Source organism: Mycteria americana, chromosome 1 (assembly GCF_035582795.1).
Source record: "Mycteria americana isolate JAX WOST 10 ecotype Jacksonville Zoo and Gardens chromosome 1, USCA_MyAme_1.0, whole genome shotgun sequence".
In the NCBI taxonomy this organism is placed as follows: Eukaryota; Metazoa; Chordata; class Aves; order Ciconiiformes; family Ciconiidae; genus Mycteria; species Mycteria americana.
The window spans coordinates 67,779,522-67,805,187 of NC_134365.1; the positions used below are offsets into that span (position 1 = coordinate 67,779,522).

At 46.5% G+C, this 25,666-nt stretch overlaps 2 protein-coding genes across 4 annotated transcripts; both read left to right on the forward strand.

Annotated features, from left to right (window-relative positions):
• The first annotated feature begins 4,933 nt into the window (after positions 1-4,933).
• Positions 4,934-24,331, forward strand: SINHCAF (SIN3-HDAC complex associated factor). 3 transcript variants are annotated; one of them, XM_075503940.1, is made up of 6 exons: positions 4,934-5,087; positions 16,038-16,185; positions 18,253-18,352; positions 19,317-19,443; positions 20,839-20,989; positions 21,868-24,331. In XM_075503940.1, exons 2-6 carry the CDS (start codon positions 16,058-16,060, stop codon positions 22,028-22,030), a joined length of 669 nt encoding a protein of 222 aa, XP_075360055.1. In that variant the 5' UTR covers positions 4,934-5,087; positions 16,038-16,057; the 3' UTR covers positions 22,031-24,331. The 3 variants fall into 3 exon arrangements, with proteins under 3 accessions (XP_075360055.1, XP_075360073.1, XP_075360064.1); XM_075503958.1 differs by lacking the exon at positions 4,934-5,087 and adding an exon at positions 8,175-8,301; XM_075503949.1 differs by lacking the exon at positions 4,934-5,087 and adding an exon at positions 11,848-11,923.
• Positions 5,465-8,047, forward strand: LOC142410785 (uncharacterized). Its single transcript, XM_075503928.1, has 2 exons — positions 5,465-6,191; positions 7,991-8,047. Exons 1-2 carry the CDS (start codon positions 5,565-5,567, stop codon positions 8,045-8,047), a joined length of 684 nt encoding a protein of 227 aa, XP_075360043.1. The 5' UTR covers positions 5,465-5,564.
• Positions 24,332-25,666: the final 1,335 nt, after the last annotated feature.

The window sequence follows — 25,666 nt, forward strand, 5'->3', positions numbered from 1 at the left end:
ACTAGTCACTTGTACCTGAGCTCGGTGAGGTATCGCTGTCCTCTGCCTTGCTTTGGCCAAGTAAAAACTCTGCCCACAGAGATGTGTTTTCTCCATAGTTTCTGGGCTCCCTGCAGTCAAACTCTTAAATCTGAAACTGTCACCTCCTCAAAGTGCCTTTTTCCTTTCCTAGGGCTATCTCAGTGTTAGGTTGATCTTATTCTTCAGCTAGCTCCTCCTTGATCTGGGAATTTTTTTTTTCCCTGCTTTGTTCTGTCTGCTGGTACTGTAGATTAAAAAGCAGTATCACTGAGAACAGACCGTAGGCTAGAAAATCTCCAAAGAAAGATGATGATGGGTGAAGACTTTGACCTGGAAAGATAATGCCTCAGGCTGCTTCTTTTTATTTAGCAGAGTTCTGGGTATGAACCTGGAGCACCTACACCTGTAAGAAAATCCCTCCTGGCAGCTCCCCCAGTTCTGTTGCCCCCCACGCTAACCATGCTGGCTGTTCCCTAGCAGAGGATTTCATGCATTGGGATATGACCTTGTTCCCGGGACATGACAAAAATGAATTAACTTCCCTAGGTCTTTCTATTCCCAGGCATCCCTATTTACCTGTTTGATTCCTGTTGAGAAAGAGGTCAAGAGAAAAAGCCTGTCACACTGAAGCATTGCTTTCTAGCCACCATGGATGCTGTCCCAACTAGCTACCCTTGCTTTTCTCTTTTTTCCCAGCCAGCTATACCTGTGTCCAGGGCCATGCAGTGGTACACAGGCTTAAGGAGATGGATATTCTTGGTCAGGAGTCTTAGGTTCAGTAAGAAGCTTCAAAGAGCCACTTCTGTCCCCTAAATGATCCAGTGAGACCAGGCCTACACAACACTCTCCAAAGCACTTCATAACTTTCTCTTCCCTAAAGATTGCTCTGAAATTGTCAATATAAAATCTGGAACTTCTCCCCAGGCTGTTGAGAAAGATGAAGGTCTTGGTTCAGAGGAGAGATCTCTCTTGGGTTTCCAAATATTTGGTCTCCATTTTCAGAACTGCCCCAAATGGCAGGATGAGGGGGGATAACTTTCTTGACAGGAAACAGCCTGGCAGGCAGAGCGGGCTGATCTTCTTAATGGCATCTTCAAATCGCCTTAATATAAATCCTCACAGAATAGTCTTATCGGCTTTTATAGGGATGAAAGCAATAGGGCTGCAAAGAAATGAGTAGCACTTGAGAAGCTGCACTAAAGGTGTTTAAGCAGTAATAGAAAATTATCATTTTGCTATAGAATTTGAGCAATCCTTAAGAATTTAAGAGAATTATCTTCCTCTTAAGGACTTTGAAATATCAATTAAAAGCTCTTCAGAAAGGTTATTATTTTCTCTTAATCCCTGATGGCTTTCTTACTTAGGCTGGGCTATAAATTATCTGCCTTGTCCCTAGGAGTAAACCAGTTCAGGGTCCTGTCTCACTGAGCCACATAACTTGAGTACTTCATTCTGGCAGCATGAATATCATAATATCTATTTTTATTATCATCAAACTTTGCTGTCACTGTTTATTTGTAGCCATCCGTCATTTGGCTTAAAACATAAAACAGAGGGAAAAATCACATTTCTTTATTAACCCGTTTGCTTTAAACGACCAGTTCTGTAAGCATTTGCACCTTCAAATAATTAATATGCTGTTACTCATATGGACAACCCGTGCAAGCAGGAGCTGAAGAACTGATCTGTTGATGATATCTCCTTCTGAAATTGTACTCCTTGGCAAAATCTTATTTACAACTGTAAGTCCATCAACACTTTTTTTCCTGAAAGAACTCCCGGTAACTTTTTCAAAATCTTTTGGCCAGGCATTTAGCCAATAAAGCAAACTTTCAAATTACTCAAGTTGTGAAAAACATTTTTACAGTGAAATCTCAAAGCAGGAACAGCTGTGTGGGTTTGGTTTTGACAACTGTTCTTCACCTAACAACAACTAGCCTATTTGTGTTTACTCATTCATTAATATTGAAAAATAACACAATAGGATCAGATGTCTCGGCTGGCAAATGCTCTACTTTTCCTCGGTGTCAGGGCCTCTGCCTCAGCATTCATGATACATGTATATTTTGTATTTAAAAACACCTTGTGGTTAGCTTTGTTATTACACTGTTGACATAACTTAGCTTCCCAGATAAAATAATTAAGATCCCACCCAGGAAAGGTACAGGTTTAACTGGAATGCAGCAACGGTCCCATTGGTTTTCCAGAGACCACATGCATTCTTAAAGTAAATGTTTTTTTAGAACTGACCTGGATGAGAATAAATGCTCTGGTCTAAAGCTCATATTGCACGTCACCTGAGATCTCAATGAAATCCCACATTCCTCCTTTATACCAAGCTCTGAGCGGAAAGGAAGATGCTTAATTTTTTAGAACAGAGCCTTGTCAAATGAGGCTTTACCTGTAGTGTAAAGGCGCATGCATTGTTTCAGATGTCTGCGTTTTCCAAATTAAACTCCTTAGGCTTGTTTCAACTTTGGGGCTATTTTTCATCCCCCTCTTTCTAAACAATGAGGTCAGATGAGGTGTCCCTCTGATGGTGTGGGGAGCACAAGTGGCTTGCTCGAGGGGAAAGGGCTAGAGGAACCTTGAAAGCTCGTTAGCTATTTAAGTGCCTTTTATTTATTTGCAAGCTGGCTATCAGCCAAAAATGAAAACTCAAACCACTGTCGAGGTATAGGGTAGCCCTGAAATGTCATCAGCAAACGCGTCAAGGAAACCAGAGATGTTTCAGAAATAAAGGTTTTGACCACGTTTTTCATTTATGCGTTGCCATTTGGACTTCTGTGGACAGAAATTGTTTTCCTCTGAGAGGGCAGGAATGGCCAAGCCGTTCACAGGCCAGAGCGGTATGGTGTTTGGAAACTCAAATCCTCCCCAGGTTACAGCATCAACTGTTTTCATTATTTTAAGTTAGAAGCTTACGTCCTCCACTGAGCTTTGGGGCTTGCATGAGATTTGGAGCGTAGGGACATAAAGCTGTGAAACAAATACCCGAGCAGTTGCCCTGACCCTGGTTTGTATGTGATCAAAGCCTGCCCTGAGCCGTTCTGTTAACGTTCAGCATGGTGGTGAGGGAGGGCAGCAACTGATAGGCACCAAGAGATCAGTTTTGCTCAACTGGCGCTGAGAGGCAGCCCGTTGCTTGATACCTGTGAAGATTCTCCTTGAAAATGCCATTTCATTCTCATCCGGAGATTTAAGTACTATACTAGATGGCACTGGACAAAAAGGAATGTCACTGAGGGGCCTTGAAGTATGGAGAAGAAAAAATGGGAAAACAATGGGGGGAAAAAATCCGGGAGAATCACTCCCTCAAACAAAAAAGAACAAGGCAGATAAAACCAGACATGTTAGATGCAAACCAAAGTTGCCAAAAGAGCTGGTAGAGTTCCCTGGACCAGTTAAAACCAGAGAAATTATATATGTATTTTGAAAAATTATTCAGCATTAGCCATGCTCCCGTCTCACAAGTTGAATGTGATTTGGTTTAGCTGTGTCTGGAAGGAAGCACAGGTCACAAAGGTAGCGCACTATGATTGTTCCAAAAAAAAAAAAAAAAAAAAAACCAAACCACCTCACAGATAAACCTGGAGACATCCTTGTGAGAAATCCTCCTGCACCTCGTGCCCAAATTGCCTGGTTTTGCAGTACTGAGGAAGGAGATGGTGTAGAATTACCAAGGATTTACAAGCAAGCAGAGATGATGTGAGGTGCTCAGGCTTAAGGTAAGGAAAAGCGGAGTGCTCTGCTCTTGTGGAAATCCCCCACGGCTAGCTAGCGCTGCTGCTGGAAGCAAAAGGATCGCTTCGGCAGGCATTCTTGGTACGTCGCTAAATCTCTGCCTAAATTAGGATTAGACTGGAAAGGTCACTATCAAGATAAAATCACTTGTTATAGAAATACTCATCCCCCTTATCTTAATATTTTCGAGTATTAAACAACAACTGCATGCTGTGCCTGAGCTGCTGCCCATTCTGTGGGAAACTTTTTATCTTTTAAATAGTTCGGAGGAAGGCGTTCAGCATTGGGGCTTGGTTTGAGTGTAAGCCTGGGAAGGGAGTAGCTTGCAGTTTTATTCTCGTTAGCACCATTACGGCCTGTAAGTCGGAACTGCCTCAGCGTTACCTTGTATATCACATGCTAATTCTTCTGACAGAGTTAGCTGTTAAAGGAAATCTGTTTCAACACAACCCACCAGCTGTTTTTGTGAAGCAGCTCTTCCTAAATTGCACAAAGAGCGTGAACCAAAGGTTGCGATGATGTGAAATTTTTAAATCACTCGTTCTGACGCAGCAGGAAATATTCTGAGCCACGGGTGATTTTTAAAGCACGTGGAACCCTACGTGGGAAAAAAAAAAAAAAAACCAAAACACAACAACCCAAGACCAACAAAAAACTTTCCCTCTCGCTCCCGCGAGTGCGCCGAGGTTCAGCGCCGGCCCCTCCGCTGCAAACCGCGGTGCAGGGCGAGCCGCCGGTTACTGCCGCCGGCGGCAGCGCCGTTAGAACGGGGGGGGACGCGCTGCGCCGCGCCGCGCTCAGAGGAGCAGCGCTTCACGGCGCTGAGGTTGGTCGGGCTGGTTCGTTTCGCGGGCTGCAGGGCGCTTGACGCCACGGGGACGTGGGAGGGCAGCGCGGCAGCCCCGCCCCCGCGCCGCGCGGAGGCAGGTGCCCGGGACGGGCCCGCCGGGGCTGGGGCCGGGGCCCGCCCACCGGGGGCGGGGCGGGGGAGCGGGCCGCGTGCGTGAAGTCATCTCGGTCGTCACAATGGGCAACACCTCCCTCCTCCCAGGCTTCCCGCGCGGCCTTTCTCCCTTAAAAGGACAATGGGGCGCGCAAAGCGAGAGGGCTTGATTGAGGAGAATGGAGCCGTGGGAACGGCGCATGCGCAGAGCGGCGGGCGCCGGGGGGAGGAGTGACGGGGGGGCGCGGGCTGGCGCGCCCGCCCGCCGGGGCCGGCAGAGCGCCCAGAGAGGCGGGGAGCGCGCGCAGCGGCGGGGCTTCGCCGCGCACCGCACGGTACCGCACGGCGCGGCACGTTTGTTGGCGGGCGCGGCAGAGCGGTGAGTGACTTCTTTTGCTTTCTGCTCGGGGAGAGGAAGGAAAAGTACAGCCGAGAAGGAACGGGAGGTTTAAACCGTTTTTTTTTTTCCGTTTGGGGTTTTTTTTTCGTGTTGTTGGGGTTGTTTGTGCAGCAGTCGGTGGTTTCTGTTCAGTGCAAGTTAATCCCGGAGCCTGTCTTCAGTTCTGCCGCGGCGAAGAGACTTTGCCGCCTGAGACAGTTTGACACGCATGGCTCCTGTGCGCGGCGTTTTCTCCCTTTTCTTCAATTAGTGGAGTTTAAAGGAGGTGCTGGTGGGGAGAAACGCCTCCCGCATTGTTGCAGACCCATCCCGAGAACTCTGGCTTCCTCCCCCCCCCCCCAAAGTACGATCAAAGCCCAAAGTCTCAAGGAGGAAGCGCAGGCGGGCTCCCGGCGATTTAACTCCAAAAGTGGTCCTCGGCTGCGGAGCGGGTTAGGGAAACCGGGCTGCCCGGCGATGCCGGACTGCACGGCGCCCTTTCCCGGGCCGCGGCTGCCCGCCCAGCCTCGCCACGCGGGCTGCCAGGCACCGCCGGCCCCGCCGGGAAGGGCGGCGCGGCCCCGCCGGCCGTGCCTCTCGCCGGTGCGGAGCGGGTGGCGCAGGTGCGGCCCCGCACCGCACACCTGTAGCGCCGGCGCGCACAAGTTGGTGCCAGCGGGGCGGCGGAGGGCACGGTGGCGGCCGCCATCCCTCCCCCCCCGGGGCGAGAGGGGGCAGTTGTTTTTATTTCTAGGTATCGCTAGTCTTTGCGGAGGGGTCGGGGTCTGTGCACGCCCCGAGAGCGGGGGAAACGTGCGGCTGTGGGCCGGCGTGACACGTGCTGCCGGTCGCCCGGGTCGCGGCGTGGGGCCTTCTCCGCCTCGGCGGGCGCCCCGCCACCGGCCCGGTGCGCGGCGTTGCCGGCGTGGGGACGGTGCGGCGGGCGGCGATGGCGTCCTGCCGCTCTCGCAGCACGGCGCGGGTGAAGGTCGCTCCCGTCCCCGCCAGCGTGTGCCCGTGCCCGGCGCCAACAAGTTTCGAGTCCCGGCTTCCGCGGGGTTTGCGCGGCAGAGCGGGGCGGCCGGCGTGCCCCCGGCGCGGCACGTAGGCAGCGCCCGGCTGCGGGGAAAACAAAGGGCTCGCATGTGCTGCGGGCGCCGCGGCTCCCCGGCGCGCCGGGGGAAAGCGCTCGTCCGCGCGGGGGGGGGGTCGGTGCGGTGGGTGAAGCTTGTCCCGCGGGGGACGGCGCTTTTTAGCGGCTGGCTGCCGGTTTGGAGGACTTCGGAGGGGAGGTGAAACTTTGGATGCACACGCGCTCCCCGAGGTGCCACGCTGCCCGCGCGGCGCGAGCGTGCAAGGGTGGGTGGGCGGGCGGGCGAGCCCCGCCGGTCGCCCCCGGGGCTGCTGCAGGGTCGGGGACCGGGGGGGTCCGTGTCGCCCCCGCCGCGGCGTGCCCGCGTTGCTGGGAGGTCTGCGACGGCCCTTTGAAGTGCAACTGTTGCCATGTTTGAATTACGTCAGGGCCGAGCCATGAGGAACCAGCGCGGGGCGGCGGGGGGGACGGGACGGCATGGGACCGGGGGGGCGGCGGCGGGAGGCGGCCGTCACCCTGCCCCGGGGCAGGGGTCGGGGTGCCCGGCGGGGCTGCTGCGGCTCGATCCCCGCTTCCCGCCGCTGCCCCCCGCCCCGCGCCGGATGGGGCGGCTGCACCGAGACCGCGTGGTGGGGCGGCGTTTGCAGCGCGGGGGCCGCCTCGCAGCGCCCACCTCCGCGATCGGGGCTTTCCTCCCCGGCGCGCCGCCTGCCCTTCCTGTGCTCTTTTAATTTATTTTTTATTTTATTCGTCTTTCGGCAAGTTGAACGATTGGCAGCTCCGGGGCGGGGGTGGGAGGGCGGTCGCGGCCGCCCGCGTGTGTGCTCCCGCGGGTCCACCTGACCGGCGGGGCCGCCCGCGAAAGTAGGTCGTCCGCCCCGGGGGGGGTCTTTGTTCCCGGCGCTGCCGCTCCTCCAGCCGCCGAGCCAGCCCGCCGCCCCGCCGGCGGTAACAGGCGGGAGCGGGGCGCCCCGCCGGGACCGGGACCGGCGCTTCCCCCGCGCCACGCGGTGCTCGGCGGAAAGCGGCCGCCGCCGCCCGGCCTCCCGCACTGCGCCTGTCCCGGGGGCTGCGGGAGCGGCGCGACCAGACTCTACCTCTTCGGGCATCTTTGATCGCTGGGTTTTTTGTGGTTTGTTTGGGTTTTTTTTTTGTTCGTTTTTTTTTTTTAAACTTGCAGTTTTGCGCCAGGGAAACGCTCCCAGTCGCGCTCTCCCCTTCAGGAGACAAAAGTTGCCGTCTCCTCTCGTACGCCCGTCTCCGGATGCGTGTAGCTAAAGGGATTTAAAGGGACCTGCCAAACCTGTTGTTCACTCGGCTGTGCCTTAGCGCAGCGAGCAGGGCTGAATCCTGCCTGCCCCGGGGCTCCACCCGCTCCGCCGGCGGCTCTCTCCTGGCGGGAACGGCCCCGGTTCTTCCCACAAAGAGCGTTGTCCCCATCGGTCTGCTGACGGGCAGTCCTTTGGACCCAAATTATTCGATAATCGTTACAAGTGCAACAAAGTTCGGAGCTGCGCCCCGGCGCTGTAGCTCTGCGGGCAGCTGGCGCAGGATGCTGGCCCTCGCCCTGCTGCGGGGCGCCCGCAGCACGTGTCTCCTGGCTGGGCTGAAGGCAGGGCCCCCGCCACCGGCCCCTCCCGGGTGGGGAGCGGAGAGGGCCCAGTGTCCTGAACTGAGCCCAGAGCTTCAACAGCGTTGCATTTGTGGTGGAGGCCGAGTAACATCCTTGAGCACGACCTAACTGTAATGCTCTTTTTTTTTTTTTTTTTTTTTTAATTTATTTTGAATTTTAATTCGGTGCTGGTGGAAGGTTGACAGCCATGGAGACATCCGTTTAACCCTTTTACAAGGCAAGCCAGGAGGGTGACGGTTCCTCCGCATACCCCTTTACTATTGTGTGCTTGCTTCCAAAGGTGAGACTGTTTCTGTCAGCCATGTGCCCAGCGTGTGCTGTGGAAACCCCCTTCTCCCCAGTCAGCACATAGCTGTAAACTACACGGTGAATCTGGCTTTTTTAAATAAAGAGAAAAAGAGTGCACAAACTCTGCAGCGCAGGGGCAGCCAGTGAACTGGAGGCCTTTCTGCTGACACCAGCGGCCACTGAACTCCTTTGGCACCCAGGTAAATTCCAGGTTTCTTGGGATCTGTGGTCCGTGGTAGAGAATCAGCAAATAAATCAGCAAGTAACAAGTCGTGGGATTTTCAAACACACCCACAGGCATGCAGCATCCAGCTCCCACTGAAAGTAGGTGGGATTGAGTGCCAGAGCCTCTGGGAAAAATTCCTCCTTGCTTCTCTCCCAGCCTAGAGATCCTCAAAGAGGAGCTAATTGCCTATGTTTGCAGTCTTTCCTTTAAAAAGAAAACGTCACTGACTTATTAGTAGAAGATGTTAAAAGAGCTGATAAATTGACACAGGTTAAAAATAACATTAAAACTGTGACGGTTTGTTGTCTTACTCATGCTGAACGTCTCTTTCTGTGTCACCAAACTCTGCTTTGCATTGATTCTTAACACCTGATGCTTTGTACCTCTTTCATAATGAGATGAACAACACGCACGGTCCTGCTTGACAACCAACTTCTCCTTCAGACTTGCACCCCTCGTAGCACTTGCTTTTTAACAGAAAGAAGCAGCTAGTGAGCTGGGGCTTTTGAAAACTGAGTGGTTAGGCAGAATTCATGGGTGGGACTCCATTTCATGACTCAAGCCTTTGCATTTCTGTAGAACGTGCTTGGTCCAAAGTCTAAGTGAAATGACCAGTAATATTACTTAAGGACATGGAAATGTATGCTTTTTAATGAAGTCACTTCAGCTATTCTGCCAAATAATTACTACTACTTCTGTTCAAGTCTCCATCAGGTATGTTACCCTCTTTAAAAAAAACAAAACAAACAAAAAAAACCCAAAACACAAACAACAACCAACCAAAACTGTTCAGTGTCTCATGATGTCAAGTGTCTGTGATGCTTTTTCAGTAGCAGGTACAGAATCGTATAGGTTGGAAAAGACCTTTAAGATCATCGAGTCCAACCATAAACCTAACACTGCCAAGACCACCACTACACCGTGTCCCTAAGCACCTCATCCAAATGTCTTCTAAATACTTCCAGGGATGGCGACTCAACCACTTCCCTGGGCAGCCTGTTCCAATGCTTGATCACCCTTTCAGTGAAGAAGAATTTCCTAATATCCAGTCTAAACCTCCCCTGGTGCAACTTGAGGCCATTTCCTCTTGTCCTATCACTTGTTACCTGGGAGCAGAGACCGACCCCCACCTCTCTACAACCTCCTTTCAGGTAGTTGTAGAGAGGTAGTGGCAAACAGCATCATAACAGCTGCAGTGACTGTACTCAGATAAGCATCACAGACTGAACTCCAGCACTTACTTGAGAACATCCCAGGTTTTCCTTGCAGGGCTCCTGATTAGGCTGAGCGTGGTGTTAGTTATGCAGTAGGAGTTTCCCAGGGGTGGGGGTAGGGGGGTGGGGGGTGTGTCCTCTTTCAAGATGGAATGTCTGCAGGTGGGACAGGTTTGGGACTTCACCCCCACCCACCCTCCACCCGTGCAAATCTTCCTGATTACTGTTTTCTAGCTTTGGCCTATGCCTTCTGGAACACTAACCGCATGGCAGTTTAGAGGAACACCCAAGTAGCTTAGCCTTTCACTTCTCTTGTCTAAATGGGTTAGGTACTTATTTCCCGCTGAAGATCAGCAGGTAGGTAGGCATCTTTGTGACTTGACCGTTTCTGAAAACTTCACTCAGAACAGCTTGTGACCCAGCCAGGATGCTGTGGAGACTCAAACATGGGAAAGAAATGTCCAGTTTGATTTTTGATACGTGCCTGGTAGTTGCTGCCAGTTGCATCTGGTGTGCTAAGATTTCACTGCAGCACTGAGCGCACAACGGGTAGCTGTGGATGACTACCAGCAAAAGAGTTACTTATTTTGGCAGAGGAAAGATTCCTGAAGATGTAGTTTTGACCTTTTATTGGTTTTGCTCAGCTCATCAAGTGAAAACTCCACAGGATGCTGTTTCATTCAGATGTGCCTGGGCTGTAGTGGCCAAATACAGCTCTCCTCCAAGTAAAGTTGTTTTGGGTGGAGAGAGGAAGGAAAGTGGAAGGAAAATCTGAGGATACGGGGGACCAGAAGAGTGTACAGTACGCACAATTCTAAGGTTATGGTTGTTGAAAATTAGTCACTCTGTTTTGAGCTATAAGGACAGATGACTGTGTAAAAAGAATGTTTTTGCAAATACTGAAGAAGTTGCATTTTCAGATTACTCCAGTTAGCTTGGTCTCTTACTTCCTTGGAGCATTCTGGCTTTGGGCACATTAAAATATGGTTTTCTGGAGTGCAATTTTAACTTCTATTCCAAAGTTTCTTTTTGCAGCATGTAAACTCAGGGGGGAGGTATGTTTACATTGAGTCTCTGATACAGATCAGCTCCTCTGTTGATGTACAATTCTCTGTCCTACAGTTGATTTTCAGTAGAGGTATTGCAGTTTATTTCAGCAGAGGGACAGGCCCAAGAATTTATTAGCGAGACAAGCAACTCTGCTTCTGGCGCCATAGACAGCTCTGGAAGCATTTTTCATGTGTGTGCATGTGCCTGGGTGTATGCACTTGCCTATGTAGGAGTCAGAGCACGTATATTCTTTCTATATTGAGGCATGTGTTTCTTTTCCTTTAAAAGAAAAAAATTGTACCATTTTGGCTGTTTCTTAGTTCCAGTGAAATGTTGTAGAGATGAGCATTGTGAGATTTTTACTGACAGGAACCGGCTGCATCAACATATGTAGGCTAGATTGTATTTTTTCTGTAGCTCAACTTCAGGGAGGCTGTGCCAAGGCTGTTTTGTACACAGAAGGGGAAATCAAATCATTTGCAGGGGTTCTCCTCCTCTCTGACAACGTACTAGGAGTTTTGGGTTGCACAAAGGGTGAATGCTCCAGGGTCAGAGTGAGGAGATGGGAAGAGAGGAAGGTATTGAGTAGTTGGACTGGCATCCCTCTGCTCTCCCATAACCCCAGGGAATGTTTCTCTTTCAGCTTTGCAAGAAGCAGGTGAGCATGTTCCTTCTGACTGGCCTGATAATTGTGTTACAAAGGGAGACATGCCTGCCTTCTAGGAATTCCTTCCTTTCTGTTATAAAAGGTTTTCATTCTTCTTGGGTGATCAGAAAGAATGCAGAAGGAATCTGGAAAGGCAAATGAAAGTGGCTCAGCTTTTCTTACTTTAAAATCTAAAAGAGTTCAGAAGTTCTTCCCTAACTTGAAAACTTCAATGAGCATCTGAAGCAATACCTCCTTTTAATTTAGATCATCAAATTAAATTTTGTGAAGAAAGGTAAGCACCAAATTCTAGTCCTGACAGGTAACAAAAGCATGAAACCGTTTTCACACACGTATGATGCGTGCTGCCTTTACCAGCCTTTGACAAATGTAATAAGCAGGTTGTGGTTTTTTTAATTCCCCACCTATTTTGCTGTTCTCTGCTTGACTCCTAATTTTTTGCAAGACAAGTCTCTATTTTTGATGCTGCTTTTCCAGGAGTGAGAGGGCAGAGGGATGGAGAGAACTTGTTCCTGCAGTCTTTTCTGAGTCCATTCAAGTTGCTAAAGCAGTTGTTTAAAGGAGAACTTGGGGGAACAGCAACTTCTCCTTTTGCAGGGAGACCAGGGAGCAGGTGGACTGCTTTTCCCCTGACCTGGGGGAACACTGCTCCCCTACTAGTGCAGGTAAATCTCCGTTTCTGCAGAATGACAAATATGGTCCACTAGGATTTCTGATTCTTTGCTGGTGAGCTGTCCCTTTCACTTCTGTGCAACTGCTGATTTAAAAGACGTCATATATTTCAATAACATGCTTAAATTTGGTAAAATTATCTTGTCTAATGCTTTTTAACTTCTGTGGAGCTACATTCCTACTTGCCATCTTTTTATCCATCCCAAATTTCACGTGGTTAAACTTCCACAGCTAAGATTCAGGCGTTACGGTAGCTGGCAGTCTAACTCCCTGGTTCTAATTTGAGACCTAAATTGCAAAGCTTTCAAGTTAAACCTTTTAAAGGGCCCAGTCATATGTACTTCTAAGTACAGTTAAGTCTATAGAAATGTAGTGTCAACTCCAGCACTAGACACACAATTATTAGCTTTAGAATGGAAGCTGACACAGAGAGCTTTAAGTTTAACAGTGCTGATAAGTACTTCTAGACTCAAATGCTTCTACATTAGCTATTAAGCTGTCCAGCTGACAGAATATTTAGTGTATAATGGTCAAATGGCAACTGTTTAGGATTAAATGTGTAACTGGACTGACGCCTTCCATTTATAACTGCACTTCGATGCAGTTGTCAGAGAAATCTGTTTTACTTGTGGTTTTGCTAATAGCTCTTCCCCATTCAGGCATGATATATGGTAATACCATTGCTGACCATTCATCAAGTGGGAAACAGATGGCACTAGTTTCCCGTCTATTGAAAGATTGTGTTGAAAGGCTGCTCCTGTGAGAATGGCAGCAACGATGCAAAACAAAATATTTTCAGAATATACGTGTCTGATGCCAGCCTTTGCCAGGCTGTTAATTGTAAACATGCATCTTGTTCTACTGTGGTATAAACACCAGCTGGTGACAGAGATCATCTCATCAGCATCTGGATTTCTGGGAGAAACCAGGTTAGACAGTAAATCAAATTGTTGAGATCGGTTCTGTGTCTTGCCCTGTAACAGTCAAGATGTTCTTACTGCTTAAGTTTTGTGGTGCAGTTAGTCTTTGACTTTCTAAAGAACCACAGACTTAACATTGGGGGAAGTCAAGCAAAATCTAAAATTGCTGTTTGGTAGTTGGAAATTCCCAGGTGAACACGCTGGTGGATCTCCAGAGGCTTGTTAAATACAGCGTTCTCAAGAGACTGTCTCTTGAAGGAGCACATCAGATGCTAAGAAACAAAATACATACTCTAAGTGTTTGCCTACACACTGTTTATTTGTCTTGACAGTCCAGGGATAGTAACCCGATTTGGCTGTGCATTCAAGTTTATTTGCTAAGTGTCCCTGAAAACATACCTAAGCAGAAGCAGAGAGTAGTTCTGAGTCTAACCATCCCTCAACAAACCCGTTCAGCAAGTCACTAGTTGGATACTCTCTTTTACTTTACAGCTGCTCCTGGCCTTCAGGCCAATGCTGTGCTAATAGAGGGAGCAATGAGTCTCCTAAGAAGCCTGGCAACATTTGGGGTGACTTTGCTGGATATTTGCGCAAATCATCCTCGCGAGAACCCAGCCCTAGGTGGGTTTCACAGCCTTGTGCTGTAAATGTGCACCAAGAAGAAAGGAATACAGCACTTCAAGCCTATAGCAAACAGTACGAGTTGGGACAGGAGGGAAGGAAAGACCTGTCCCCTCCATCTCTCTCTTAACAAGTCCCTTGCTGTCAACAGGCTCTGCAAGGGGTTTGGTCAAGACAAGCTTTTTGGAAAGTTGACTTCTGTCTTTCTACATGTTTGTGCAGTAGTAATTGCAAAGAGACACAACCTCAATGGGCACCAGGTGGTCTTGTATTATAATATGCTAGACTGAAATGTAAACATGTACGCTTTCAGCTGGATATGAGTTCCTTAATGGATTTCGTGTAAGAGTATTAACCAACAATATTAGATAAAATTTTTGCTTTTCTGTTGTTCTCGGGAGCCTGGGAACCATGTGCGTTTATTTTGCAGTGCTGCCGTGCTCTGATCTTCCCCTCTGGGGTGGGGGGTTGTATTTTTACCTCTGTGTGGAGGACTGTGACTAGGCCTGGGTGGCTCACTAGCTTTTGCTGTGGTCCTGCAAAAATACATAGGATCTTTTTCCCTCACACGCAATCTCTGGCCATTATAAGGCAAGCACGATGCTAGGTATAGTTGTTTTGTGGAAGCATATTTTTGACCTCACCTGAAGCTGCTTTTCAAATTATTTTATTGCTGTAATGATGCGACAAGTCTTGGCGCTGTAGACTGAAGATTTCAGCTTAATTTTCTCTGTACCTCTGGAGGATATTAGAATTATGTCCCTTACCTTCCGGCAGGTGGAAGATTTGGGGACAGATGTATGCTACATACATTCACCAGTAACCCAAGTTGGGGTATTAGGACTGGGCAGTCCCCGGGACCAAGAAGTGACTGGGAGTTCCCTCTCACCAGATTTGCCCACAAGCGATGGAGGTGCTGCTTTCCCAAAAGTCCTGCCTGAGCTACTGGGTCTTTCAGTAGTATTTGCGGGGAGGAGAGGTAGTTTTCTGTTGGGTTCTACAAGAATATAATGACTTGGCCTTTTGTTTAGGGGAAGAGGGGGAAATCTTGTGTTATTTGCATGGGTCTGTCTAATTTTAATTTTTTAAAAGCAGAAGTTCTCAGCAGTGGGACCCTGTTCTCATGGAGCTTCCTGCAGCTGGTGGCCTGTCCCCTCTCTGAGCAGTTAGTGTGTGATAAGAAGCAGCAGAGGTGGCTGCTCCCTCCCTGCAGCAGGTGGTTGAGGCAAACCTTGCACCATGGTCTGTTTTAAGAGAGAACCTCTTGGAACGGTCCCCACCTGTGTTACAAGCCAGATGCTGTGTGGCCTGTGAGGACTTGCTGTGTGTCCAGGCGCAGCGCCAGGAAAGCACCGTCTTTGCTCAGTTGTTGGTTTGTTTTTTTGAAGTGCTGCGGGAACTCTGCTTGCTCTGACAGTTTCTCATGCCGTGTCAGACTGTGCCGAACAGGAGTCTGCACTGGGGAGAACTGATTTGGTGGTGGGGACATCATGTGTTGAAGGGGTCTTTGTCATGGTGACTGCAGTAAATCCACTTGTAACTAACTTCAAAAGTTTATGCTTGCAAAACACCTCCACCGTATGTTACCTGCTATGATAGCAAATCCCAGCCCAGGTGTACTGAAAAGGATAGGCAGACTTCTAAGAGCAGCATGGCTTTTGGCTTTCTGAGCTGGTGCTGAGTTTGCAGAGCTGGTTGTTAAGAAGAAACAACTTCGCTGTAAATGGAGTACCTTTTGCTCCGGCGTCATTGGCGGTGGCTGGGATGTGTGGTAGGCGCATGCAGAAATGTGCCCCAGGGCCCTGCTCCCCAGCCCTTTTCTAGCTGGGTTTCCTTCCCATGGAAAGCAGGGCGGGGAAGGCGGGAGGGCGAGAACTGAGCCTGTGCTGACATGGAGCTGGGATGCTCACCCAGGCCTGAGAGTCAAGAAGTGCTCCTGGGTCCCGCAGCGCAGACATGGCCATTGAGGGCTGGGTGGGACTCCACCCTGCTGTTTTTAGAGCGGCTTTTCAGGTATGTCTGCCCTACAGCCTAGAGGTATGACTGCAGTTCATTTAAAATGACTCCTACTCACTTTGAACAAAGTTTGGCAGGGATGTTTCCAACAAACACTGGTGATGATGACGAGGTAGTTCAGTGACCCAGGGTTCAGCTGCCAACTACTTATCCAGGGGCTCGGGCAGGTTCACACAGCCTGTCCTGCAGCCTGTTTTGCCACATACATAGGGCTTTTGTTAGCCAAGTCAGCTGCATTCACACCTCTGGGTTGTGCTGTTGCAGATGTGCCCTTAGAGTAGAATTGTGCAGTAAATGAGCTTGTCATGAGTCCTGCTGGGTATTGCTTAATATTACAGCTGCTGTTAATTTTTTTTTTTTTTTAATAAGAAAATGTGCTCTAGGTGCATCTGCTCTTCTGGGGCAATGCAGGATAGAGCTATGGCCTAATCTAGCAGTTTCCCATCCTGAATTATTATAATTTACTTTTGGTTTGCCCAGTGAATTGCCCAGGTTTTTCTTTCAGTATTTAACAGTGATAAGTAACACCAGTTCCCATTTGTTTTCACAGGCTACAGCTGGGAGGAAAAGATGTTTGGCTTTCACAAACCGAAGATGTATCGGAGTATAGAGGGCTGCTGTATTTGCAGAGCTAAGTCTTCCAGTTCTCGTTTCACTGACAGCAAACGTTATGAAAAGGATTTCCAGAATTGTTTTGGGTAAGATTCTTTCTTTAGTCAGCATCGTGGTCGGTCATGGTGTTGATCTCAGAGCCACAAACCTGATGTGCTGTCCCCCTTGCTCTGAGAGACTGAAAGATTAGGTTAGCAGAGGTGGGTGGTGGGGGAAGGCTGGCTTCAGCTTCCTCACAACTTTCCTGGCCAGGAGGGGCTGGATCTTCTGCTGCTGTGTACGGTACCATTTGGTTGTCAGTCTGCTGTTGCTGACAACGTAACAGTGAAGGGTCAGGCTCGTGCCTCTCCCACCTCACAGCACGTGCAGGGATTTAGACCCCTCTCAGACAGTGCGTTTTGCACGTGATCCTTAGAGGTGTAAATTCCCACGCAAGATGGTAAACAGCTCGGGTCCATGGAGGTTTTCTGTGGCTCTGAAGATTGGACAATGTTAAACAAAACTTGATGGGTAAATATTTAGCAGTTCCAGCAGGGTTTATGCACAGTACTTTCTTTCAGGTATTGGTGCTTTTGTTCAAATGGGGCATATCATGTTATTAAAACTTCTCATTGGAAACCCATTGTGATGGAAAGTGAGCATTAAGTAATTAGCTTTCCAATTAGATAATGTTGCACGTAATGTTACTTGAGAACATTGGTAAGCAAAACTATAAATACCAGTGATTTCTTGTACCAGCTGCTGTGACCTTTTAACTTTTTTGAAATAATTCCCAAGAACTTTAACATTCTGTCTAAATTTGTGCCCCTGAATTGTCAGCAAAGCAAATTCTTCTGTGATAGCTTGTAAATATTTTTTACTTTGTTTATTTTGAATTTTTTTTTCTGAGGCAATAAGAATTTCTCCTGTTTATGCTGTAGTTTTCCATGAATTTATTTCCCCTGGAAAAAAAGTGTGTTGTCAATAGATATTTTCTGCTTTTTCTTTCCAGTCTTGTTGGATTACCTCTCATCAAAACCTTAGGCCTGAGTGGAGATTTCATGTATCATATTAAAAACTATATATACATATCAGTATTGCTGCTCTTGTCTTGAGTGCTTAACTTCATATGTGTAAATCTTTGCAATCTTTAGAAATATTTCCCTCTCCTCCCCTTTTTCTAGAAACACTCCTTTCAAGTGTTAAAAGGACAAAACCAAAGCTTTATAGTGCTTTTGTATTTACCATGGATTTTTGTACATAAATCCAGTCCTGACAATTTTACTTGTCATATTTCTTGGCTAATGTCCTTGGCAGTGGAAAGACTGTGTGAAGGCCCATTGCCTTTTTTTTTTTTTTTTTTTCCTTTGGTAACTACAGTAAGGAGGCTTGCCGTATACCAGGGCCTTTGGTCTTGTGCTATCTGAAATATGTTTGCCAAGGTAAAAATGCAGTCTTAACACTGAGCAAATAACAGCTTATCTGAGCCTGCCCCATTCATCTATAAATGCTTCAAAGTCTTCCCATTTAAATAGCTGAAGAATCAGTGTATCCCCTTTATATTTCTTTTAGCGTGGATTAGCAGTAGAGATGATTTCTGAAGAAAGCTTGTTAAAGGGAGCGAGTATTGCCGTCATTCCAGTGAATGCTGTTTCTGAAACCTTATACTATGCTTATGCACAAGTGTATTAGGTGGTATTTGTTACTCATCCTTGAAGCTCTGTGAGAAAGTTAAGAGCTGAATAAGCTTTTGTCAGACCTCTGAGGTCTGTTCCCAAATGTACGTTCAAGGAATATGATTATTCCTTGTCCTTCCCTCTCCAGCCAAACCAACCAACCCACTGGAACTGTGTGTTGGATCTTTTTTGTTTGGTTTGTTTTTAAAAAAAAAAAAAAAAAAACACAAAACCAACTGAAGGTGATGGGACTGTTGTTTTTAGTGCCCCTCTGGTGGCAGATTACAACACCTTTTATTTCTATATGGAAGAGTCCTTTCTGAAAGTGAGATCTGGTCTTTAAATGGCAATGTTTGAGCACCCCAGATGAATTGTAATGCCTGAAAAACAGAACTTGAGAACCTTTTCCATCAATCTTGATGCTTCTTGCTGTTACCAAGTGTGGGGGGGTGCTTTTATTAACTGTTGTCAAGTGATTTTTGCTTTTGTTTTTACCAGGCTCCATGAGGCCCGCTCAGGAGATATTTGCAATGCCTGTGTCCTTTTGGTGAAAAGATGGAAAAAATTGCCAGCAGGATCCAAAAAAAACTGGAATCACGTTAGTCATTTATTTCTCCTCCACCCCAAAACTAACTCGACTCTGGCTTAGTCCATCCTGGTAGAGAGGGGAGGTGCTGGCAAGGATTTGGGTTTGCTGTTTCCCCCACACTCTCCCTTCCCACCCTCAGCACCTCTAAATCCTCCTGGAGTATTTCCTGTTACATGGCTCTTATCTGTCTTCATTTGGCTTACGTGCAAATGGTGATTATGCAAGCCTGGGATGGAGTCACAGACTAACTTACCTTGTAATCCCTTGTTTTCACAAGCTCTTAACTTTGTCCAAAAGTCTCTTATGACACTCAAAACATTTCAAATTTGGCCTCTATCCAAAATTGGTTGCGCTTTTTTTTTTTAGTAGTTTGAATGAGCAAGGTGACTTGCTCAAGCAACACATTAATCAATGTCATTTAGTCAGATAATTACAATGACTAATATCTCGCAGCTATTCCCACTGATATATTCTGTTTTGATACATCTAATTCAGTTTGGGCCTGGGGCTGGGAAGATGATCAGGATTCTTTGCGTATGTTATAATCTTTATTCAGGAAGCCTTGATGGTAATGGGAGCCAGAACTATGATTATTACTACCACTAGCTTTATTCAGAAGTTAAATTGATTATTTTTTAAAAAAACACTCCAGGTCAAATGCTTGGCAGACACTCTTAACTGAACCTGTATTGGCTTAAACAACTGTTGTCTACTACACTGAATTTGTCAAAAACAGGAAGAAGGCAAAAGTTGAACTGAATGTGCTTTTTAAACTAGTTTGCTGCATTTTCCTACAGACTCAGCCTCTTACAAACCAGATTTAAATGAAACATAAGAGTGTCGGTGCACAGAACTGCCTTGGTTTAACTAAATTGGTTTTGAACACCTTCAGCTCAGTCAGTACAGGTACCTTGACTAGGGCAGTATCCAGGCATGATGCAGAAGTATTACGCATGCATTTTCTGTGTTCTAGGTGGTAGATGCCAGGGCTGGACCCAGTCTTAAAACCACATTGAAACCAAAGAAAATGAAAACTCTGTCTGGAAGCAGAATAAAGAGCAATCAAATCAGCAAGCTGCAAAAGGAATTCAAGCGGCACAGTAAGTGGATCCAAAGAGATTTTGCAATAAACTTTGGCCTCCCCTAACGCAGGTTACTGTTAACTGGCCAAGCTGAATCACTACCTAGATTCAATTGTACACTCACACATTTGGGCACTCCCTGTTTTCACAACCTCTCATCCTCCGAGGACTGGGAGAGGGAGTAGAACGAGGAGGAAGAGCTTGTGTGCCGGGTGGGCTGCGAGACAGGTGGGGGAGTGGGGAGCCTGGCTTGAAAGTGTAGGCAATTGTAGCTTATGTCCCATGCTTAAATGATGTGTCTCTAGAAAGAACTTCTTGGGCAAGACCCTCATTGAAACTGAAGTTGGAAAAGGTTTCCCCCTGCTCTCAGTAACATGCTATGGCCATTTTCAGCTCTCTTTTTCCCAAGAAGCACTGTTCTGTTGATACAGCTATCAAGTTTTTCTTCCATATGTATTTTCAACCCAGGCTTTCTATTTACCCTAGATTTTATTTTTCCCCCCTTTAAATTCCTACCGTGTTTCCTTACACCTTCCTCTGCCGGTCTCAGTGATTTCTTTCCACTAGTACTTAGACTCTTCAAATAGATTTGGATTCATAGCTTTCCAACAAAGCCATCTGCCAGTTACACTCTAAATATATGCCAGTACTTCAGGTTTTTCCTCTAAAGCAAACTTCCCAGCTTCTTAACTGTTGCTGACTTGGTCTTCTCTCTCTTTCAATTATCCTACCTGACCTGAAGGAAGAGCTCTCCAAAGAATCGGTAAAGGCCCTGACCCAAAGAGCTTGTATCTCCTCATTCAATGTGCTATAGTTAATCTAATTGTGTTACTGTAGGTGCTAGAGATGATAACTAAAAGGTAGGCTAGCAGACCCTCTGTTAAGGTATGTGTCTGCTCTGAGTCCATAGTTCATAGTCTCGATCCAGCAAAAGCTCAGTACTACCTCACTCATTGCACTAATGAGAAGAGCTTTGCAAGACTTCAGCTGAATGGGTAAGAAAGGAGATTTACAGTGAGAGAGGAAGTACTAGGTCTGAAGCACAGATCCCCATTGTCTTCAAGGATCTTCCAGTGATTCCAGAGCGGGACTAGGATCTTGTCCAAAGCACGGCCTGCACGGGCTATGTTTGAGAGCCAGGAACTGAAGCCTGATCCTGAACCTCTTTCCAGTCCCTCGTGTACAAGGACCCCTTTCAGTTCTGAGGTCTGTCTCCCAAATGCTGTCAGATAGTCTCGCTATTGAAATTGGCAGGGGCAAGTGAAAAATGGGTTGTCGTTGTTAGGTTTTTCTTGTTAATTAAAAAAAGTCTGTGTCTCTGTTCCCAATCTGCATGCGACCTTTTGCAAGTCAGGAAGAGGGCAAGTCACTGGATGCATGTCCTGATTCTTGCATTTGTTCTTTCCCCTACAGATTCTGATGCCCACAGCACCACTTCAAGTGCCTCCCCAGCTCAGTCGCCCTGTTACAGTAACCAGTCTGACGATGGCTCTGACACAGAGATGAGTGCTGGGTCCAGCAGAACACCAGTTTTCTCCTTTTTAGATCTCACGTATTGGAAAAGGTGAAAAGCAACAGAATGTGCACTCTGTGCAGATAGCAATTCACTTCACGTACACAGTGATTGATTCTGCTTCTTCAGGAATTTGCTGCTGCTGAACTTAATTTGTTTTAAGGATGTAATTTAAGTCACAGAGTATTATACAATATCTTTCTGTCTTTGGAAAGAAATGCCATGTGTTTAAGACATTTTCCCCTATCTCCCTCCAGTTCCCTAAATACTAATACAGTTGCTGGAAAACATTTTTACGTTTTGGGGAGTAACAGATAATATTCCTGACTGTCATTATCTTGTCTTAAAACTGCTCTATAGACATGATGTGTTACCAAGTACAACGGTGCTCTCAGCTTGCCAGCAAAACGTAGCATTTGATTTGGTTGACCTGTGATGGCAGTGATTTTAAAAAAAAAAAAAAAAAAAATCTGGAGTGGGAGGAAAACCACAAGATTTTCTGGGAGCTGATGAGCTTGTTATCTTTTATTGTCTGTTGTGACACAGTAATCCCTTGTTTAGCTAATTGCTTTATTGAAATCGTTGTGACTTTGCTGCCTCCTCTCAAATAGTGTTTGCAAGTGCATTGTAGTGAAGGTTAGTTCAGCCCAGATAGTTGTGTATCTGAAACTTCTCTGGGAAGTAAAATGGGAGACTTAGTTTTGTATAGACATGAGTTTGTTTTTTTTTTTTTTTCCTTCTTACCCCCCAGTGGTGTTGTGGCTTTAGGCACAGACTTGTTTTCTCTTTCTGAGCAGCCTTTTCTCTGCTATCCTCTGAGCTGGAGGCTCAGAAAAGTAGTGTCTTAGGTCAAACTGATTTTTTGCATTTCTGTAAATTCTGTATTTCAAATTCAAACTCTCTGTCTCTCTCCCTGCCATTTCTTCCAGGCAAAAGGTCTGCTGTGGAATTATTTACAAAGGGCGTTTTGGGGAAGTCCTCATAGACACTCATCTCTTCAAACCTTGCTGTAGCAATAAAAAGTCTGCCACTGAAAAGCCAGAACAAGAAGGACCACAATCTCCAGCAATTTCCACCCAAGAGGAGTGGTGACTTCTTGGATAGCTGCAGAAGGTTATACAGATCCTCTTATTCTCTGGAAAAATACTAGAAAAGTGACTGTTCACTTTGGACACCTGCTATGCTGCCAAAAGACTATTCCCTAGAACTGTTTCGGGTTTTACTGCTACAATTCCACAAACTCTGAAGCCAGTTTGTATCCTTTCAGAAAGACTGTACATAATATTTAAGATGCTATGGAACACTTCGCAAAGCTGAATGCTGCTGCAAGGTTGTCTAATCTCTTCCCCTCTCCCCCTCTTCCCCTGCCCCCCCCACTCGCTTCACAAGTGAATATGAGGATGGGGTTTTGTATATTAAAGTATATGTAGTTCATGTTTCTGTATTGAAAGAAGCAGTGGTCGTAAGGCTTTTTTTTTTTTTTTAAAGTTGGTTGGTAACCTCCCTTAAATCCCCAAGAAAATATTTCATTCTTAGACATGTATGAGTCAATAAGATGAACTAATACATAGAAATGTTATAAGTCACCTCTCTAGTTATATAAATATATATTTTTTAAAGGTGTGGAGATCTCACCCTATACTACTGACGTAACAAAGACAAATATTTCATCCCTCCTATGTGACACAGACTGGTAAACTGCAGACATCTCTACTACAAGTGGTAGTTATCTGAGAAGGCCCCCAACATAAAGTGCTCTTCAGAAGAAGTGGGAGAGCTCTCCTCCTCAGCGAAGGAGGAAGATTTACCTAAATATTGAACATAGCAAAATGGGAGGCTACTTTGTTTTAACCCAGCAGCAGACACCCTGGGCTTCATGTTGTAACTGACTGGTGATTAGAGATGGACCAAGAAAACATCTTGATGCCCAAGTTAGGTGTAGATGATGGCCAAAGCTGAGTAACTGCTATCTATTGGCCCAGTGCAGCTGAAGTGTGACCACAGACCAGACTTCCTGTTTGTTTTGGACCTGACATAGAACCAAACCCCTCGCTAAGCAAATCAGGCTCTGGTCCGGGGACATAACCTGATTGCAGCCTGGGGTCTGGATTCACGACTGCTGTTTTGGAACCCTTCCCCTGCAGTGCTTCTCTGTGTTTGGGTTTTGGTTTTTTGTTTGTTTGTTTAAACAACCACCAGAATAATACTTTTGTGAATACTGAGTATGAAAAGTTTTGCTAAGAATGGTGCTGTACTGAATCGAGGCAGCTCTGTTCGCATACGTGATCAAAAGATAGTATTTCTTCCATGGATTCCCAGACAAACTTGTGTGCAAACCATTGTGACGCTCCTTCAAACTCCACTTTGCCTGTAGGGTGAAAGCAGCTTCCTGGAAGAGTGTGCTGCAGTTTTAGCTCCCAATTGCTTCATGTTCCTTTTTATGAAGGTTTAACTTGTGTAAGTTGGGAATTCTGCTTTTTTTTGTTTGTTTCTGGTTTTGGGGGGAGGGGGGATTTTTCTTACTATTACTCTCTTGGATTATTCTACAGTGGATTGCTACAAGCTTTCCTTTTTGTGAGAGTCATCGGCATAATACTGTGGTGGGTAGGGTTTAGGACTGGATTTCCATGTAATCTCACTTCCTGAAATAGGAATGCTTAGCAAATGAAAATACAGGTAGGGAAAGATATGCAGGTTTTAAGAGGAGCCTCTACCCTCAAAGCTTTTTTTTTTTTTTTAAATTTTTTTTTCTTCTCCTTCCGTTGGGTAAGCCAGCCTCTGGAGAGAAAGAACATCAGGGGAAACAGGGCTTTGACTTATCACAGCCTTACAGCTTTCATTGGTCTTTTTTTGCTTTTCCTAAACTGAGATTCTGAAGGGAGGACAAAGCTGCCTACCTTGCTTTCATCTGCAACCAAATAGAATCATAGAATCATTTAGGTTGGAAAAGACCTTTAAGATTGAGTCTAACCATAGATACAATGGATACTTGCTTGTATAATGGCTTAACTAGGTTGGTCATGTCTAATAAGGGCTTGAGCAAGAGTCCTAGCTGTTTTTGCAGACACCTGCTTTCATTTGAATTTGTGTTTTCAGCATCAGTAATTCTGGACACCTAAGGCTGCAGTATTGGTGGTAGGATGTGCTCTGATACGGATCATCTCTTCTGTATTTATTTATTTATTGCTAGATTTCAACCGCCAACTGCTTCCCCTACTCCCTCCCACCTCTTTGATTCCTGGTAGTAATGCAAAATGAACTGTATGTAGTTATGCACTTTGTATTAATGTATTAGAAATCTATGGAACCTGTTTTGTACTTTTATACTGTTCAGACACTTGTAATCCAAACTTTTTTTTTACTAGGGTAATGAATAAATTTAGACTTATTTAGAAAATAAACAAGTTCTCCTCTGTTTATTTCAGTTTTGTTCCATTAATTAGACCTAGTGTTTGAACCAGCCCAGGCAACCCATGTTTCCATTTGAACAAGACTTCAAGACTTTTTTTGGGGGGGGTGAGATAATTCTCTTCCTATTTAATTTGGAAAGAAAAGCAGAGCAAGGGAAGGAGATGATGTTTATTATGATAGACAGCTGTCTTGGGGCAGAATCACAGAACTTTCTCTTGGCACTGCGTGTGTGTCAGGCATTCCTTTACTGGGAAGAGGTGGTGCTGATATGGGGTGTTTCCGGCGGGCTTGCTCTCTGTCTAGCTCACCGGCACTCGGCGAAGGCCAGCTGAAGCAACAGCATTAAAGGGTTGGTGCTGACAGTCTGTGGAAACATCCCTTTCCAGATCCAGCGGAGTCGGTAGAAGAGACTAGTGCTCTTCTACTGAAGCTGGAGCCTGGAGTGTTTCTTCCCACGACAGGCGTAGTCAGCTGGATGAGCTCCAGGAGACTGGTGGGAGCAAGGTCTCTGGCAGGAGATGGCAGTGAGTAACTGAGTTTAGAAGAAGATGAGGCTATTCCCTGATAATGGGGAAAACATTGCAACCTTAAGCATGATGGCTTGTTGCAAGAGACTCTTTTGGACTTTAGTGGAGACACTGATTTATTCCTGCTGATATGCTGGCTATTTTCTTATAAATTGAGCACGATGATACCAGAGGTTCATGTAGAAATCATTTCAGTGAAAGCTCTGCATAGACTGCAAGACCACATGGTTTTAGTACAATAGCTTCTATTTTGGACATATTTACATTATCTGCTGTAGATGCCTAAATATGCCTTGGGCATGATTCGATTTACCTAAAATGCTCTATGTAAAGTCACTGAAGAGAAGCAGGTGCACCAAAAGGTGGTTTAAAGCAGGTAAGCTTAGTATGTATCCCACTCTTTACAAATGAGTTCTTTTTCCTTCTTTCTTTTACACTGCTGCTGCACGCCGGTGACTACAGGTACTGTCTGGGTAACCTCCGGGTGCTGAGAACATCAGTGTTGATGGACACGGGGCTTTTTTTTGTGGGGCAGGTAACCTAATGGGGGGCTACAGCTGTGGAGGAGGAAGCTCCTATGGGAAGGCGAGGCAGGCCTTGCCATCTTCAGAGCAATGGGAAATGAAATCAAGAGGCAAAATCGTGGGTAAAGCTCTCCTGTGCTTCACCTGAATCAGCTGTCACAATGACAAGTGTGACATCTGCTAAAATACCTTACAGTGCAAGCATTATAAAGATGCTTTACAGAGGATTGTATTATACTCAAAAGATGGGAAAAACAAGGCATGTG